Here is a 19,813-nt window from a genome sequence, read left to right as displayed (position 1 = left end):
TGGAAGGGGTTAAATTCAGTGACACACATTCATACTACGGCTGCCATATGCTTAGAGTGTCTGAGGCACTGAGTGTGTGCAGTCTTCCATAGCAGACCTTCTTCATGTCTCCACCCATGACCTGCATCAGCAGTCACTATACTCCAATTGAAGCAGGGAGGTGAATGAGTGAAGGAGCTCTGCTATGGAAGACTGCACAGACTTGCATCAGTCACTTGGAGAAGCCATTGTGTGAGAGTGTATGTGTATTACTGAATTTAACCCCCTTACACCCCACTTCCTGGCATTTCCTGCATCTTAGTGGAGTGATGCTAAAATACTACACTGCACTACTTATACATGGATCCCAACCATCCTAGATTTAGTCACTATTACTATGAGGGGGACACTGAAGGGCACTATTATAGGGTAGGATACAGAAGGCGTGGCTTAGTTTAAAAAGGGGGCATGGCCTATCCTTAATTTTGCCATGGCCTGGTATGCGTGCTGCTACACTTATCCTTCTTTTTGCCATACGTGTCCCTCCTTTCATTTTTCAAAAGTTGGTCGGTGGAGATCCCAAGTGGCGGACATCGACGATCAACTATTGATGACTTATCCCAAGCATAGGTCATTAATAGTAAATGCCCGGGAAGCCCCTTTAAATTATTGTCAATGTTGTCACTTGGCAATGCCTCTGGTGCCTCATGAAGCCTTTACTCATGGAGAGTCCTTCACTCTGTCGGATACATCCTGATTACCCTCAAACATCAGGTCTATCCTGCCGTGAAGACCTCAGATGGTACAAGATGAAAGTATTATGCCTGTTCCTTGTAGATGAACTCTTTGCATCTTTTTGCACTAAAACCTACATGAAGTTTCTAGATTTCCAGTTCAGTACTAGATGGTAGACGGTTTATCACTCTGCAGGACTCAAGAGCTAATGGATAAATAGAGCGTTTACAAGAGCCGTCTGGCACACTTTTACTGCTCTCTGAAAGAATCTCACCAGGAAATCAGAAGATCAGCTTCACCCATTCCACTTTTCTCTGCTTCGTTTTGCCTTCTTATATTACAGTCCAAAAACTCATCGACTAGGTGAGATTGAAAAATCCCAAGCTGGTGTTTATTATGAGCCCGTGTCATGGAAAGAGCTTGTGTAAGTCTCTCCGCTGGTGGTCTCTACCCATTACCTCAGGCATCGCATTTCTTCAGCCACTTCAAAGTCAAAAAGGCTTTACGCTTTTCTTAAGACTTGATCCTTGCAGTGTCTTAAAATCTCATGTAACTGTCTTAAAGTTGAGTTGTATCTTCTGTTTGTCTCTCACTTTAAAGATTGGGTCCCAATGACGTGTGCCGATCAATGAGATAGGCAGTGGTCTACCTGGCCTTTACACAGATCGTTCATACAATCTTTCATCCTCCATTGGGCTTTGTTATGAATGCAGAGCTTTCCCCATTCACACCAGATTTGCTGCCTACAATGAATTATTTGTGGTTCTTCATGATGGACGACCAGGTGATCGGCAGCACCTTCCCATGGTCTGATGATTGAACAAAGGAACATTCTGAGGAACATTCTTGCCCAATCATTGGGTCATATAAAAGGCCTTTAAAACGTGTTGAATATACAAAGGGTTATTAGTACCACAATAATAATCAACCTATAGCTGTAGTTAGTACTACCATACTTGAAGCAATCTTAAAGAAATCAGGTCCATTTAGCACAATATCAATGTTGATCATCAAAAATCCCCAAACCATTGAGATTGAAATGAAGAACACGATGTATTAGTCAGGCGAAGTAGTCAGCTTTATGGTTTGGGCGCTTTAGCCCCTTGACAGGTGATAGAGATGGAGTTTGTTTGGAGCGGGCCCAAAAGCTGAGTCCGCTCCGTAAACCTGCCTATAGCAGCCTTGATCAGCATTCACACTGATTGTGGCTATTATGTCTTTAACCCCTTAATAATGCGGCCCCCTTTTTTTCCCCATTTTCGTTTTTTCCTACCCCCTTTAAAAAATTTGTAACTCCTTTATTTATCCATCGCCGTCGCTGTATGAGGGCTTGTTTTTTGCGGGACGAGTTGTAGTTTTCAATGGTGCCCTTTACTGTACCATATAATGTACTGAAAAACTTGTAAAAAATTCTAAGTGGAGTAAAATGAAAAAAAACAACAACATTCCACCACCTTTCAGTGCGTTTTGTTTCTACGGCGCACAAACTGCAAAAAAACGACATGATAACTTTATTCTATGGGTGGTACGATTGCTACGATACCAAACTTGTATAGGTTTTGTTTTACTATACTACTGTCTTTTTTTTCAAAGACTTTAAATGTTCTTCAATTATTTTCTGCGGTCATTTTGCGCGCGCAATAACTAATTTTTCCGTCGATGTAGTTCAGCAAGGGCTCATTTTTTGCGGGATGTCCTGTAGTTTATGTTAGTACCAATTTGGAATACATACGACTTTTTGATCACTTTTTATTGCATTTTTTTCTGGGAGACAGGTTTACTGAAAAAGTGCATTTCTGGGGTTCTTTATTTTTTTTTCGGACGACGTTCACCGTGCGGGGTAAATAATGTGCTACTTTGATAGATCGTACTTTTACGGACGCGGCGATACCAAATATTTTTTGTCCGTCTGTTCATTTTAAAATGCTGTTCGCAGTCTGTAGAGAAAGTGTGTAAAACCCAGATGAGGAGTTCGTCAGTATTATGTGATTATTAATCACACAGACACAATTTCTTCGCTCCACCGGAGCGCAGACGCTCTTAATCTTTTGTGCAAATGCCACGTTGTTCTCGTTAAATTGTATCATCAGTCAGTGCTAATAAGTATCATAAGCAAACACCGCCACAAAGGTAGTGTATCCATGAAGGGGTTGAGTGTGGCATGGAAAATTCTAGAAGCTGGAGGAGTTATTTTTCTCAAAGTACATGGGACTTCTAGTCTATAATATTCTCTTGCTGATTGAATGGAAAGAAGGATTTGTTGACCGGAAGGTGATTTTGCCCGATGCAAAAATGGTGATTTGACCACCCCACCTGGTGTTGGATCTAACTCCAAGGTTCCTAGTCTTGGTAGAGGAGGGTTTGGCTTTTGCCTATGATCCTCATATTATCCTTTGAAGAAGTAAAGGATAATTTGTCCCCCCAGGTCTGGTCACCACCCGTCACTTGCTAAAGTTCTTGTATTTAAGGAGAGTGTAGCCCTGGTAATACCCATGGAAACAGAAGAAGGGTCCAACCTGAGTTTAGGGTCTTCTTCTCCTCCGGCCATAATGCTCCTAGGACACAACTTTGTTCTTCATCCACCCTACATGTTGTATATATTCAGTGTAGTCCGTTACATTAATTGTTCAAAGAGCCAAAATACTTACATAGACCTGAGGTGTCGGGACCTCCACTTGCGGCCCAGTTCCAACATGATAGGCCACGTGGTTTGGACTTTCTCTGCGCCCATCACATCACCACAGGAGGCTGGCTGCCTGGCTCATCTTGACTAAGTCAGCCCTTTACCTGTTACGGCTGATGTTGATTGCACCATGTAAAGGGTTCACAGAAGGAGGACGCTACCTCTGTGACGTCATTGGTCCTTCGCCATGTAGTTGTGTATGGCCGATGGGATACCATGGCAGCAGGAAGGCGGACAATGGCGTCTGAGTCTGCCATGGCCTATGATCGCTATGAATGAACTTCTGTACTGCAATGTATTTTCATAGTGATCATAGCTCCACGGGGACATGAAAAATGTAAAAAAAAAAAAACGTTAAAAAAATATCTATATAAAAAACACTTTTTTGAGCATTTACGCTTTTTCTTAAAAAAGGAAAAAAACTATAAAAAAACTGAGATGTTTAATATTGTCGCATCCGTAACAACCCATACAATAAATTGAAAACACTTTTTATCCTGCACGGTAAATGCTGTAAACAAAATTGTGCAATTTTATCGCGGGCGGCAGCAATGTGAGATTATTCTCCAAAAAAAGGTTGAATGCACATGGCCGGGTCGGATTTCGCATGTCGTTCAGATCTGTCCTGTGGATGCGCCGTCACAGTACAGACGATGCTGTCTGCGCGGAATCCGCGCCGAAATAGGACATGCTGCAATTTTCCCTCCGTGAGCGGAAAATTGCAGTCTTGATTTCCGTCCGTGGACAGGGAAAAGGGATTTTCCATAGCATGCTATGGGCAGTTTTTGCTGCCGAATCCAGAGGTGAACGCCCGCTCCGGAGTCCACAATGTTAATCCGCCCGTGTGCATTGGGCCAAAAGCATCGCTGACACTCATAAGTCGATGGGAACAAAGACGCGATTTTCCCAAAACAAAATCACGATCATCCGCGTGAAACTAGTCTAAGGCAGCATTCACACGCGGTGTTTTTTGTTGCAGGTTTCAACCACAATTAAAAACTATCAAAAAGAGGCCTTCAGCATTTAACAATACTGGTGTTTTTTTTTTAATGCATGTTTTTGAAAAAGAGTGTACGTTTTTTGTATTGATTTTTAACTTATGTTAAAAATCACAAGAGAAAATGCCATGTGTGAGCGCAGCCTTTTGGGTTCACATGGGGCGGATTTGCCGCGGAAATTCCGTCCGGAATTTTGCCGCGGAAAATCCGCCTGCGGCCGCTAATTCCTGGATTAGCCAGCCATGTGGACGAGATTTCTCAGTAATCTCGTCCACACGGGACGGCAAATCCGCCGCGGCAAAGCCGGCAGAAACCGGCACTGTGGCGCGGATTAGCCGGCCGCGGCATGTTCATTCCTCTTCTTCTTCTTCTGCTCCTTTATGGGAGCGCCGGCCGCAGCGGAAGAGCGAGCGGCTGGGCCACTTTAAAACCCGCGGGTTTTGAAGCAGCGCTTCTCCCGGCGGAAAGCTCGCGGTTTGACGCGAGATTTCCGCTGTGTTTCCGCTGTGTGGGAACCCGGATTCAGCGCAGCGTATTTGCAAAGTGAGCGAGGTTTGATGAGGTAGATTTGCGTCTGTATTGGTTCATACTACTGTACTTTTTGCGCACGCTGGGCTCGCTCAGATGCGCGCCACCTCACCCTCCTCCATGATTTATAAGGCTAAGGACATCCAAATGTGTTCTTCTTCCTATAGAATTGCGCAGTGCATTGTGCAATTGTGCGGGTATTGAGTGCAAAATGGACTTCTATGGGGCCCTTGGTGCGCAAGTGGAAGAAAAAGAGCCATGTCCTTAATAGGTTAAGGAACCCACAGATGCTACAATTTTTTGTCTAAATTTTAGGCCACATTCACATAAACGTGAAGCTCGGGAGAGTTTTGTGTATTACGAGACACACACAATTTGCGCAAACATGAACGCTATTTTTTTTAATGGAGTGATACACATGAGCGAGGCTTTCCTTTACTGCAATGCTGTAAATATCATATTCAATGGGACAGTCCCCTGCATTGCATACTGTACAATGGACATGCTGGTGAAATCAAGGTGAAGGTGGCCTTATAGATAGGCTGAGCCTCCAGTGGGTTGTTGGTGGTCACTAATTAACTCATTCAAGGCATCTCTTTCATGGAGGCTGCAGAACTCTCTATATAAATAGCGTAATACCCCTTTAAGGGAAAAAAAATGAGTTATGGGTGCTTTCAAAAATATCCTTAGAGTAGGCAAAATGTTCAAAAGAGATTTATTAAATGATTTTGTGTTATTATATGAAGTGAAGGCTTAATTCCAAAAATAATACCATACAAATAGTGATTTTATATAGAGTCCAGATGTAGGAGTCAGAATCCATACATGACCCCACGGGGGTGTGTGTAGAGAATGCATAATAACTAGAGATAAGCGAGCACGTTCGTTTAAGGCTGATGCTCGAGAGAGAGACCTCTCTCACTCTCCCCCCCGCTCCACCTTGCCGCCCCTCCCCCCCCCACCTGGTGCTCAGACGAGTAAGCAGTTACGCAGTTACTCGAAAAGACCAAAGCTCTCTCGAGTATCAGCCTTAAACGAGCGTGCTCGCTCATCTCTAGTAATAACATGTACTGTGATGATATATTCCCTTTATATGAGTAAATGAGTCGATGATAACATAAAACCACAATTAGTAATAGTAAACATTGTACTTTCTGAATATACAGTAAGAAAATCTCATATGGGTAACTGGAAACCATCAGCAAGCAGGCCACCCGCCACTTTTTATAGCTCTTTATTGTTTTTCTATTTATGGTTTCTGTAATATTTGAGCCCATTCAGTACTTGATACTCCTCACGCCCGTATTAGCGGTTTTTAACGTACTTCCTTGTGCTGCTGGGACCGCTCACATCGGCGTGGTCCCAGCGGTGCCATGTTTGAGTAGGCGGGCCAGCTGATTTAGTAGGCGGGTCAGTTCAGTTAGTACCAGGTGTTATCGGATTTCAGTGAGCGATATCGTGCAGACATTGGCGCAACTGTTCACCAAAATAGAGCATGTCACGTTTTTTTTCCCCACGCTACAAATGCGCAAGGAAAAAAACACTGTGTTAATGAACCCATTAAATCAACGGGTTGTTTTCGCTGCGTATTCCGTGCGCAGATTTTATGGGCGTATATACGCACATAAATGTGGCTGTCCTAAGGTGTCACATCTACATCAGAAAAATCTAACGTGGATCAGACACATACGTAATATTCCCGTGCATTATCGGGTCTGAGATGGACAGGACTCGCACGAGGAAAGAAACCGTTCATTTGAATGGATTCATTCGCACTTACGTTTTTTCACTCGGACCGAATATGACATATAGAGATTTTTCAAACTCAGACTGTCAGTTGTGTGAATACGGCTTAATACCATGTGAATGAGGCCTTAAAGGGGTTTTCCTCATTAAAGACATTTTATTCCCTATGCACAGGATAAAGGATCGACATCTGATCAATGAGATCTGACCACTGGGACCCCTAGCCATCGCAAGACTAGCGCACCCAATTGTCACATGGGAAGGAGGCCAAGTCATCGACCTCTGTCTGTCTAATGGAAGTGAATGGAATGGTAATCGAGCATGCCCACCGCCACTCCATTTCCATGGGAAACTTTCGTGCACTAGTCTCGAAATCTCTGGGGTCTAGCAGTTGGATCCCCAGTGATTCAACATTTATCCCCTATCCTGTGGTTTGCTGAGTACATCGATCTCTGCCTCACCCATAGAGATGAATGGAGTAGCAGTTAAGCATGCGCAACGCCGCTCCATTCACATGGGGCATTCAGGTGTGTTGGTCTCGGGATCACTGAGGATCTCCTGCGATCAGATAGATATTCCCTATCCGGTGGGAAAACCCCTTTAATGCAAGAAGTGAACCAAAAAGTGATTTAATCCAACCACAGATTTCAACAGAGGTTTCCAATTTGGCCTATCATGTACATGATGTAAGAAGATCCCAAATTGATCAAAATATTTAAAAAAGTTCCTTGCCCGATAACCTGGTGAAGAACCCTAGCACACAGTAGACTTATCTTCGGGTCTGTCGGTGGAATTGTACTCAGGGTCATCACTTTCCTGGACCTTCTTGCAACAAAAAATTCTACTATACAAGTCTTTGAAGTTTCTAGATAGAAATCCGTAGAGGAAAGGGTAAATGCAACTCTTCAGATAAGGTATGAGGCTGATGACATAGTAATTCCAATCACCATACGCCATCCAATTTTTGGTGGCTGCTGATATGATCTCAATTAGATGAATCGGAAGCCAAAAGACGATGAAAACCAGAGACAGGACCGTGATCATCACCGTATCTTCCTTGATGCCAATCACTGTGGAATCATTGGATTGGTCTTGCCTTCGGACTCGACAGTGTGTAAGAATGAGAAAGACACTGGCCAATATCAATGGAGCCAAAAATGCTACGGAAAACCTGTAAGATAAAACGGTCATGTTCCAGAAGGAAGCAGATTCGGGTAAAGAGAACTGACAATCAAAGAACTCATCCACATCGGCATAAAGAAAGAGGGGGATCCCAAGTAGAAGACCCAATATCCATATGCCAAGACTGATCAGTGCAGCTGCTCTAAGCTTAAGTTTTTTAGAGAAAGCTGGGAAGTAAGTCTGCAAGAAGACGCTGAGGGACATGATGGCCAAAAAGTAGACACTGGAAAAAGTAGTCAACGCTGTAAGAGTCCAATAGAGTTTGCACATGCAGGTCGACAAGGGTTGCTTTAGTTCAATGGCAAAAGACAGCAAGCACAACATGTACAACAAGTCTCCAAGAGCCAGGCTGAAGATAAAGACGTTCATGATCCTCCACATCTTCTTACACCACAGAATGACAAAAAGAACCAAAGCATTGCTGATGAGGCCCACCAAACACACCAGCAAGAAAAGGATGAAGGTTGGTAATCTACTGGCAGGAAGCTGGAAGTCATAGTTGTTGTATAAAATAAAGCTTAAGTTGTTGGAACTGAAGCTATCATTGAAATCTGCGTCCAGCTCGTCTTCCATCTTCTTTTTTGGAAATCCGCTTGATTGTCTAAAAGGAAAAAGAAAAACATCAATATGTATCATTATTACTTATCTCAAAGAGGACCTATCATGAGTTTGTACTCTGTAGCAAAGATTATGACCTAAAATCATGCCTTACTTATGGTGGAGTCAGGCGGGATGGTTCTCAGCTCATGAAGACAACCCTAGTGCAAACGGTCTACCAGCTATATAGATCTTACATAGGGTGGTTCCCATGATTCATCCCCCTGTGAGCCAGAACGGAGAGCTGCTCCGTAAGAATGACTCCTGTTCAAGAGGTCTTAAGTCGTCCACATGTAGTGGTCACATGGATGTACGTGACATGATTGTTGTATCACAAGCATTGAGTCCCATTAGATTTGGTTTTAGCGCTTTGAATTTGTCAAGTGGGTGGTCTTCACCGCTCACTGCCATTCAAATCTGACCTCATCTATTGACCATGAGCGATGAACAAATTGACAATTGACAAATTCAAAGCACCAGGAGCACATTATAGGACTCAGAACATGGGAAGTAGACAGTAAAGAACATCTGCAATGGAGTCTGTGGGGCCACACTGCAAAGCTAGGCAGCTGGCCCCGCTGACTTAAGGACATGACAGGTTTTTTTTAAGGGTGTCTTGAGAGTCCTCTTGAATGGCCATGAAAATTCACTAGGATCAATAGCAATGGAAACCGTACAACACACATATAACACAGATGACGAGGAGATGAAAACACGCTAAAATACGCTTAACCGTACGAACGACTGTTGGTTGTGTGCTTCTACACAGAGCGATTGTTGTTGACTTGTTCAGCTTTGCTAATGATGAAAGAATTGCTGGGAGCATTTACATGGGCCGAAACATCGTTCATCGAATAGTTAGGGGATGTTTGGTGGCTGTATATTTGATATTTCGATGCCTACCCAACGTATGCTCATTGGTTGCCAAGTCCACTGAATACACAAAAATACACATACGGGGTCTTTGTGTGGCGCAGAGTGTTAGGGCAGCAGAAATGCAGTCCTGAGCTCTTGCTCCTGACCTGAAGGTTGTGAGCTCTATCCCTGAATGGTTCAGGTAGCTGACTCAAGGTTGACTCAGCCTTCCATCCTTCTGAGGTTGGTAAAATGAGCACCCAGCTCATTTTACCTGAAAGCGATGTGGAATAAATTGCGCTACACGAATAATTCCCTTCAAGTGAACACTTGTTGCTGCGATCTCTCGCTGGACCTAAGCCGACCAAACACTATAGCTGCAAATGTTCTTTGGAAGATCAGTAGGTACTGTTTAGTCATGGATCACCCGCACTTATTTATGTGTTTTCAAGAACCAATGAGCTTTAACTGGGAGGGGAAAATGGTGATAAAAAGGTAGGAGCCAATCAGTGTTTGGTGGGAGGCGCACAACTCCCTGCACAGCTGTTGGTTTGTTGAAGGGCAGTCCTATGGGGAACAAATCCATTGGGCAATTTATTTTGCGCATAGGACACTACCATGCTCCAATTTAAAAGGCTAATGAGCCTTTTAGCTTAATGAGTATTGAGTGCACATTTGCGCACTTCCCATAGACTTCTATGGGGCCCTTTGGTGCACAAATACTCACAAAAATAGAGCATGCTTTTTTTCTGCATGGGCGAAACGCATGCGCAAAAAAAGGAATGAGAGCAAACCCATTGAAATCAATGGGTTCTATATTCTGCATATTGCACACGCACATACATCCGTGTGAAGTGCGAATTTGGCCACTGTGGATTTACAGTAGAATTTCTGGCCCGTGTGAAGGTGCCCTTAGGTTTAGCAGCACACAGGAGACAAGTAGCCCCAAAAGCCCCATAAGAGCTGTAACAGTGAAGTCAATGCTAAAAATATTTTACCAAAATTGTATCAAACTGCCTGGAATTTCAATTGCTGTTTTTTTAAGTGCAAAAAATATTTCTCAAACATTAATTAGATTTCATTATTTTTAGATACAAAGTTAAAAATGTAAACTTGTTTTGCTTTCCCCTGTTCCCTCCTCGTTAGATAATATATCTGCAGGCTAGAGTCCTAGGGATGAGTATAATACGCGGCGGCCTGCAGTGTCTGTGGAGAGGGATGTTTTTATTCTCGGCTCTCAGGATTCATTATCTGGAGCGATTTTCTGCTGAGTGAGGAGAAGAAAAATTACAAAAAGGGTCAACTGTTTTTTTCTACATCGCTCATATCTGGGGCAGGAGACAACCATTAATGTGATTGGCACCCTGCCTGGAACTAACAATCCCATACTTTTAAGAACCAGCACTGACTTTAATTTTTTTTCTTTTTTTTTCTTCTGGTCCGGGGTTAACATGAATAGATTTTAAACGGAATCAAACATCCTGATAATTAATTATATTAGTTGTCTGAGATACCCATTTCCAGATGGAGATTTCTTTCTGGAAAGGGAAAACATGTTGCCATTGTTGACATTTCCTTTAAGATCTCTTTAACCTCTTAAGGATCAAGTGCGGTAAATAAACGGGGCTTGATCCTTTGCTTTAAATCCCACGGATAGTAGATGTACAGTGCGGGATTAAAGCTTCTACTCCTGCAATCAAGTAGGAGTAGTTTGGGTCCTCAGCTGTCAGTCACAGCAGAAGACCCAGAGGAGAAGGGAAAAACGTTTTTTAATTAGATCAATGAGTGTTTCCCTGAAAATAAGACCTACACTGATAATAAGCCCTACCCTGATTTTCAGGGTGGCTTGAAATATAAGCCCTAGCTGCACTACATGGAAAAAAGAAAATCAATACTCACATAGTAGACAACATTTGGGTCCCTGCGGTGCTGCTGCAGGATGACATGGTCTCCTGAACATTGTCTTACTGACAATGATGTCGTTCCATGAATGGCTGTGATTGGTTAATCGAGCACCATCTCTGAGTGGCTCACTGAGTGCCGCATCAGCCAATCAGAGCAATCGCTTGCTGGAGGTGGGATATTCAAGCCCCGTTACCAGAAAGAGAATGATCGTTCAGCGCTGAGGACTACATGGAAGACTGCAGCTGCGTCGGGGACCAGCGCGAGGGACGCAAACCCTGGCTGCTAGGTGAGTATTAAAGAGGCACCATGCTGAAAATAAGACACCGTACCTCTTTTGGGGCAAAAATTAAAATAAGAAAGTGTCTTATTTTGGGAGAAACACGGTATGTACTAAAAAGTGTAAGTGAAAATATTTGTTCAACTCTGTGACCCGACGATCACGTGACCGCCAGGTCACCCCTGTCACAGCAGAGCTGTAGGGTCCTAGCAGACCCTGATCAACTTTGTTAGTGACTATTGTCACTACAGGGGGATGTTTTCCCTAAGGCCTCATGAACACGGGGCAAACTGAATTGCAGTTCCCACGCTTGTCACAGATGCGGGTGACTCGCTGCTCAATTTGCCCATAGATGTGTATGGAAATTCCTCTGCTCCACGCACAGCATGCTCTATTTTAGAGCGGGTTACGCACGGACGGCTTCCATTGAAGTCAATGGAAGCCATCCATCCCACAGCCCTTCTGCAATGAGCATTGCAGAAGGGTTGTGGGATCCGCGTCATCGCCTAGTGATGGCGTGGGGGAAATCTCTACTGCGCATGAGCGTTGGTGCGCCGGCGGCATATCTGCAGTACAAAAGAAAAGCAGAAATGACAGGTAAGCAGGGTTGCCGGCAGCGGGCACGGGCGGATTCCGTGCAGGCTTCTCCGCACGGAATCAGTGTGTGCCGTGTGCAGGCGGCCTAACTGGGGCTCCTATGAATGGCCCAGCTACAAATAAATATAGTAAGAGCTTAAACCCATGAGTATGTTTTTGTCCCATTTTGCGGCCATGATAATCACGGCCGCAAAATGGGACAAAATGAATCCATTACTTTCAATGGTTTAGTTTTCACTATCGCGATTCTTGCGCGTTAATACTATGCGTGAGAAAAGATAGGACTTGCCCTATTTTTCTCGTATGTAGTTTATAGCGCAAAGTTCGAATAGTCAAAAAAACCAGTTCATGCGCTAATATGCTCCGTAGTGGTGAGCGTATTAGCGCATACACCCATCCGTTTAATCCCACGGGGTGGCTTCACACAGGAGTATGCATTTTTGCACACAGCTCAGCACAACATATTTGCGCTGTGTGCGAAGCTTTTTTGTGCGCATATCTGTGCATTTTAATGTACTTTTTGCACACGCAGGGAATATTCATTTGCGCACGGCTGACAAACACGCCCCTATGTAAATGGATATTTTGCAGAATGAGTCCCCCGTGTTTTTTTTACACGGAACTGCACAAGTGAACATTTGCGCAACTCCCAGTCTTCTGCTTTTTTGCGCCCACGAGAAATGTGCATCCAAATTTGGAAAGGAGAACAAATCTATTGAAATCAATGGGTTCTACCTTCTGCGTATTATGCCCGTAAATTTTATGCGTGCGAATATACCCGCGTGAAGCCACCCTAAAACACGCACAGGCTGCGCAAAAATGTAACGCCTGTGTGAAGCCGGCTAAGGGTCTCTCCCACCACTCATTGCTCATACAACATGAGACACTTTAAAGCAGTTGTCACACATCTGAGACATTTCCTCAGACAGCCAAAAAGTGGCGTAGGGACATTTTTTCGGACGTGACACGCGATTTACCAAAACTTCACAAACTATGAAGTCATGGGACAACTTTTCAAAAGTAATAGCACCCTTCATAAGCAGGAAATCATTCGCAAACGCCTCACAAATTGCGATCCTCCAGTGCCTGTGTCACGCCCGTCAGAGGATCGCAGGCGTTTACCACTGATTTCAATGGGACACATCGGGCTCACACGGTCTGCGAGTGCCATGCGATATCTTTTAAGGTCCCATTGAAGACAATGGGCGATGCATTCCGGGGGAACGCCAGAACAGGCAGCGACTTTAATCCTCGCAGAATCGCTGCGCAGAAGAGAAATCGCTTGTGTGAATAAGTCTATTCAAAAGAATGGCGTTCATATTCGAGCGAGTTTTGGGCGTCGCGCAATGCACAAAAATCGCTCAGGATTCTCGCCCGTGTGAATAAGCCCTAACTATATAAATGATCAGAGGCAGCAGGAGATGCGACTTACGTGATCTGGCGCCCAGGTAGGAGACGTCCGCCGCAGTACAGGAGCTCACCACGATTTCTTGGACTCTGCTGTTTTACTGCTCAGGGAATTTCCATGTCTCCAGTCATATTTTCAAAAGACTCCTTGTAACACATCCCACTCCATAATGTGTGCGCCCCTCCTCAACTAAAAGTACTCAGGGGGCTGGGAGGGGTCCGGGGCCAAGGAGACCATTTTCATTGGTCCGAAGTTTTATCAGGGTCTGTGCTTCTCCCCCCAGTACTAGCAGAGCTATTAACCCTCCATCAGCTCTCCTGCATCCGGGCTTATTATTACGCATTCCTTTATATTCTCCTATAGAGGCACATTTTTATGACTTTTGCCCATTTTCCCCCTTATTAGGTCTCCTTAAAAGGAATGTAATTGACTGATGATCATTATTGCTATTATTTCACTTACAATTCAGTGTATACATTGATAAAAACTGAATAAAAAAAAACCTCAAGTTTTTTGTTCAACGTTGGCCACTAGGGAGCGTTCTTTTATGTGAATTAGTATGCTATATTATAACTTAGCTTGAGCAGCCAGAGTCAGGCAGCTGCTGCCAAGGCAAATAGGATCATGAGGTGCATCAGAAGAGGTCTAGGGGCGCATGATGAGAACATTGTTCTTCCTCCTTACAAGTCACTGGTCAGATCATACATGGCATATTGTGGACAGTTTGGGGCATCAGCACTCAAGAAGGACATATCAGAGCTTGACGGGCAACTAAAGTAATAATCGGAATGGCAGATTACAATATCCAGAGAGGTTATCAAAACTGGGGTTATTTAGTTAAGAAAAACAGACGGCTGAGGGGCGACTTAAAAACTATGTATAATATAGCAGGGGACAATACTGAGATCTCTCCCATTGTCTATTTGTACCCAGGACTGTGACTGTAACAAGGGAGCATCCTCTACATGTAGAGGAAAGAAGGTTTCTACACTGACATAGACGGGGTTCTTTACTGTAAGAGCAGTGAGACTATGGAACTCTCTGCCTGACGATGTGGTGATGGGAACTCACTGATAGAGTAGAAGAGGGATCTGGAGAGAAATAATATTACATGAAATATCAATGATAACTTCACAATAGTCATTGATCCGGGGATTATTCCGATTACCTGATTTGAGTTGGGAAGGAATTTTTTCCCCCTAAAATGAGGAAAATTGGCTTCTATCTCATTGGGGGTTTTTTTGCCTTCCTCTGGATCAACATAGGAGGGGGGTTAATAGGCTGAGCTGGATGGACATGTGTCTTTTCAGTCTTACGCATTATCTTACTATGTATATTAGATTTGGAGTATTTCAATAAAAGCAAAAGAAAATCATTTTAAATGGTTGTACCAGAATTACAAGCTGGACTCACAGGACAGGGAATAACCTGCTGATCGACTGCTGAGACCCCCATCGATCCCAAGAACAGGGGTCCTGTGTCCCCTGTCCTCCTCACTGCCACAACCCCTTTGGTGAGGTCCTATTAGAGCAGATGGACATCATAGACGTGGACCCCTCCTCAATATACCCCCCACTAGGACTGTAGTTCTAGAGGCTGCAGAGATAGTAGACTCCCCCACTAACATATCAGCAGTACTCTAAATGGCACATGATTAGTGGGGGCTGTTATAGATTTTGCATTGAAGCCCAGGAGCTTTTACAGGTTTTCCCCATCAGACATTTATTCCTCAACTAGAGTATACAGGATAAATGTCTGATTGCATGGGGTGTGACCGTTGAGACCCCTACTGATCCCAAGTGCCCCATATGAATGGAGCGGCAGCGCATATGTGTGAATTTCAATCCATTCATTTCTACGGGACAGGTGGAGATTGTCACACTCAGCTATCTTCCTCCAACCCATAGAAGTGAATGGAGCAGTGGTCATACATGACATCAGAGACGTAACGTGAAGCTCCCGGGCCCCGATGCAAAACCTGTAACAGGGCCCCCCAGCTATAATGCTTTACTCATAGTACTTGCTTCCCTATATGGAGAAGAGAGGCCTTATGGGCCCCCTAAGTCTCCTGGGCCCGGGTGCAACTGCATCCCCTGCATCCTCTATAGTTACGCCCTTGCATGACATCACAACTGCATTCACATGAGGCATTTAGAGTGTGCAGATTTTGGGAGTGCTGGGAATCCCAATGGTCAGACCCCAGCAAACAGGCATTCCTAAGATAGGGTATACACGTCTGTAATAGAAAAACACCTTAAAAGAGGTGGTACAACTGTAAACTATTAATGGTCAATCTTCGTGATAATAGTAAATCGGTTAGGGTCTGTCACCAGGGACTCCAGCTGATCAGCTGTTTTCATACATTGAGCTGATTTCTGCAGGAAGCAGACAGCTCAATTCCTACTGCAGTGGCCAGGCTTAGTATTGCAGGCCATTCATTTCAATTGGAAATGATCTTGCAGTGCCAAGTCTGTCCACTCCAGTGAGAGCAGAGCTGTTGGCTTCCTGCAGAAATCAGTTCAGTGCATGAGGGCAGTGTCCAAGAGAACAGCTGATTGGCAGAGATGGACCCCCACCGATCATTGATTTACTGTTAATGACTTATCCTGAGGACAGGCCATCAATAGTTTGCAACAGTACAAACCTTTTCAGTTTCCGCATCTCCATTAGCCAGTGTCCATGCATCACATGCTTAGCTCATGTGTCATGTAATACCGCACTTGTCCTGCAGAGGCCACTCAGGAGAAATGTATAACAGCTTATAGCGCTCCCATGATAATAGTTGATTGCATAAAGGTTCGAGGTGCTGGACCTTCGTCGATCAGCAGTCCTGGCGTAGAGAAGCCCTTTTCCAAATAGGGGGACAACCCCTCTAAGTCCATGAATTGTCCTTTTCTGTCAAGTTGGTAGAAATTCAATTCAGCAAATCCTATGTGTCTCTAGGAAAGTTGGGTGACTAGTAATATGATCGCCCTTATAGCTCTCCTAGAGGTTGGCATGTGTATTGCACTGAGTTGTATCCTACACTTGCAGATGTTGACCCTGTGACCAATCACCCTGTATCAGTGGCCGACTAACAGATGCTAGAAGCGGATGCTGCCCTTGTGACATCTCTATGTGCCTGGGAGATGTCAATGGAGTTTTTTAATTATCTCCTGATCTATTTCCAGTGTTCTTTGCAAGCGGCTCGTGTTAATTCCACATTAATGCACATACTTTATGAGATCTGCCCGGATTTCCCATGTGCTTTGTATAATTTTGGGATTTGGCGGTGTATAGTCTACACCTGGCCTCCGGAATGTTACATGTTACAATAAAATAACAAGTCTGAGCGGGCGGTGGACGAGAAAAGACACCCGTCATTAGAGCAAAATCGGAGCTTTTCATGGGATAGAGCTGAGCAACGCCACCTGCAGCCCAAAAGTGGTAACTGTGTTTCACTGAATGTAAAGGGAAACTCCGAGCAAAACTTCTACACTCTGTTCCTTTAAAAGTTATGTGCCTCATGCCGTAGAAATAGGAAACAAGGTGATGTCACGTAACCTTCAAATCCGATCGTTAATTACAATTCCTTTTATTGCAGTATGACGTTTCACAGCCACAGCGACATATTGGGCGACTCCGCAGATTTCAATTGACACCACCCAACTAGACTCCCATTACCCACAGTGCAGTAGCCAAACTTCTTTCCAAAGCCCCAAAAAGTTCTGTTGCTGATAAACCAAATTCTGGATGACTAAGAACCGTTATTGATGAAGCATCAGCAACCGCTGGTCTGGCCTCATTCAGCAGATTTTGGTTTATCGGCGAAAGAACCTGTTTCTCAGGTTATGGCAAGAAGTTTGGCAACTGTGCTGTGGGTAATGGGAGTCTGGTTGGATGGCGTTGGTTGAAATCTGGGGCAATGACACATGCTTCATAAGGACGACCTCAACACGTTCTGCCATCCTTTACATTGCCTGTAATGAAGGAAAATCACGGTGTTAACATGAGAACGAAGACAGTTATGTTAAAATGGAGCACACCATTGATTTCCAGGTGGAATTTCAGGCTAGTTTGATATATCACATACCTATCTTCCCACTGGAGAAATTACAGTTAAATCCAAGATGGCGGGATTAAAAATGGCCGTCATGTTGGTGAAATGGCCTAACAGGTTTCTCCTTTCCCGCCTAGCTTGTATACAAAACTGGATCATCATCTGTTAAACCGTTTTCATTCTGTATGGATATTTCACACTTTTGAGACACCCTATATAAACAGTATTGGACTGCAGTATCATGGATCCGCCAGAGGGAAGTCTCAGCCATTGCACACACAGATGGTATTAATAAGGACTTAAAGGGATTGTCTTACAAACAGACATTATCCCCGATCTGCAGCATAAGGTACAACTATCTGATTGGTGGGCGTCCAACATCTCAGAGCCCCACCGATCATGAGAACAGGGGGTCCAAAGATCCCTGAAAGAATGGACCGGTGATCAAGTTTGCACACTACCGCTCCATTCATCTCGGTGGCACTGAGTCTCATTGAAATGAATGAGTATTGTGCAGATTCAACTACCACTACGTGATCTGTGAGGGTCCCAGCGGTCAGACCCCCACCAATCAGATAGTTATCTTGCGGATAGGAGATAACTAGAGATGAATGAGCATACTCGCTAAGGGCAATTGCTCGAGCGAGCATTGTCCTTAGCGAGTACCTGCCCGCTCGAGAGAAAAGGTTCGGCTGCCGGCGCGGGGAAGCGGTGAGTTGCGGCAGTCAGTAGGGGGGAGCAGGGAGGAGGGAGAGAGAGATCTCCCCTCCGTTCCTCCCCACTCTCCCCCGCAGCTCCGTGCCCGCCGCCAGCACCCAAACCTTTTCTCTTGAGCAGGCAGGTACTCGCTAAAGGCAATGCTCGCTCGAACAATTGCCCTTAGCGAGTATACTCGCTCATCTCTAGCGATAACTTCTTTTTTGTGCGATCTCTTTAAGATATGTCCACACACGTCAGATCGTCCAGAGATCTCAACCCGGATTGTGCACCGAAATCCCTGTGACATCTGACTACAATCAGTATCCCACACATGTGAATGTGGGAGTGAGCCTGATGGGTTGATTCTTGTGTAGATCTGCTGCAAACTCATGGCACGTCCGCAGCAGAGTGTAAGGACGGCTGCAGACCAACATTAGCACAAATACACTCGCCGCAACGCAGCGTATTTGCGCATCAATGATGTTTGAAGAGCAACATAATCACAGTGCTCTATTTTTTTTGCGTATATGTGCACCACAGGCCCCCATTGAAGTCAATGGGCAGGGGGTGGGGCTCAAATGTACAATCAATACGCAAGAAGATGCATGAAGCACTGTGTAACTGCCTAATTTTACTGTACGCCCACTGGACATATTAATTTGCAAACAAAGACTTACCAATTTAAATGGCTAATGATCTCCAGATGTGTCATTTTTCCTGCACAATTATGCATTTTTTCACGAATCTCCTTGCATATTGCTCATATATTTTCATTCACCCCCCCCCCGCGTTGACTTCTATGGGGACTTTTGGTGCGCAAATATGCAGAAAGATAAAGCATGTTCTATTTTTTTGTGTGCCAGATACTGAAATGTGAATTAGCGCATTGAAATCAATGTATTCTATTCTCTGAGTATTGTGTGTGCAAATACGCCCGCTGTAAAAGCGGTGAAAGCCTTGGATTTCCACCATTGATCTTGCAGTAAAATACATGTCAGATTTGCAACTTGCAAATCCGAAAAAGTGTGAACACAGCCAGATAGGTTATTTGTTCATTACTACTAAGGGCGGCTTTACACGAATGTATTTGCGCACATTTTTGCACAATACGCAGAGGATAGAACTCATTGATTTCGATGGGTTTATTTCAACTTCCATTTTTTGCGTGCGCATTTCTCTTGCGCGTAAAAAAATAGAACCTGCTCTATACTTCAGTGCATTTCCACACCAGGGGTTCCCATAGACTTCTGTGGGAGGAGCATAAATGAGTGCTCAATGCGTGCGAAAATGTGCAATACGCTGTGCAATTCAGTTAAAAAAAGAACACAATTGGGCCTCGTTAGGCTAAATAGCCTTTTAAATCGAGGTGCTGTAACATCCTATTAGCAAAACTCTACTCTGCATGTGAAAAAAGTAAAGTACATTGTGCAGAATCAGGTGGATCCTACGTAGTTTGTAGCGCAAATGCATTGCGCCGAAGCGTGTGTGATTGCTCATACGCTTGTGTGAAGCCGCCCTAAGACTGCGCTCACATGTTGCAGTAGTGTGCCCAAGACCAATGATTGTGCAGTAAAATCGCACGTCC

The 19,813-nt window shown here is 44.3% G+C and overlaps 1 protein-coding gene across 1 annotated transcript; it reads right to left on the bottom strand.

The window, feature by feature from the left end:
- Positions 1–5,614: 5,614 nt before the first annotated feature.
- Positions 5,615–13,662, bottom strand: LOC136576949 (somatostatin receptor type 5-like). The gene is made up of 2 exons (XM_066576611.1): positions 13,515–13,662; positions 5,615–8,452 (listed from the first exon to the last, which is right to left on the bottom strand). Exon 2 carries the CDS (start codon positions 8,422–8,424, stop codon positions 7,423–7,425), a length of 1,002 nt encoding a protein of 333 aa, XP_066432708.1. The 5' UTR covers positions 8,425–8,452; positions 13,515–13,662; the 3' UTR covers positions 5,615–7,422.
- Positions 13,663–19,813: the final 6,151 nt, after the last annotated feature.

This window comes from Eleutherodactylus coqui, chromosome 8 (assembly GCF_035609145.1).
Source record: "Eleutherodactylus coqui strain aEleCoq1 chromosome 8, aEleCoq1.hap1, whole genome shotgun sequence".
In the NCBI taxonomy this organism is placed as follows: domain Eukaryota; kingdom Metazoa; phylum Chordata; class Amphibia; order Anura; family Eleutherodactylidae; genus Eleutherodactylus; species Eleutherodactylus coqui.
This window is presented reverse-complemented; position numbering and strand designations above follow the sequence as displayed.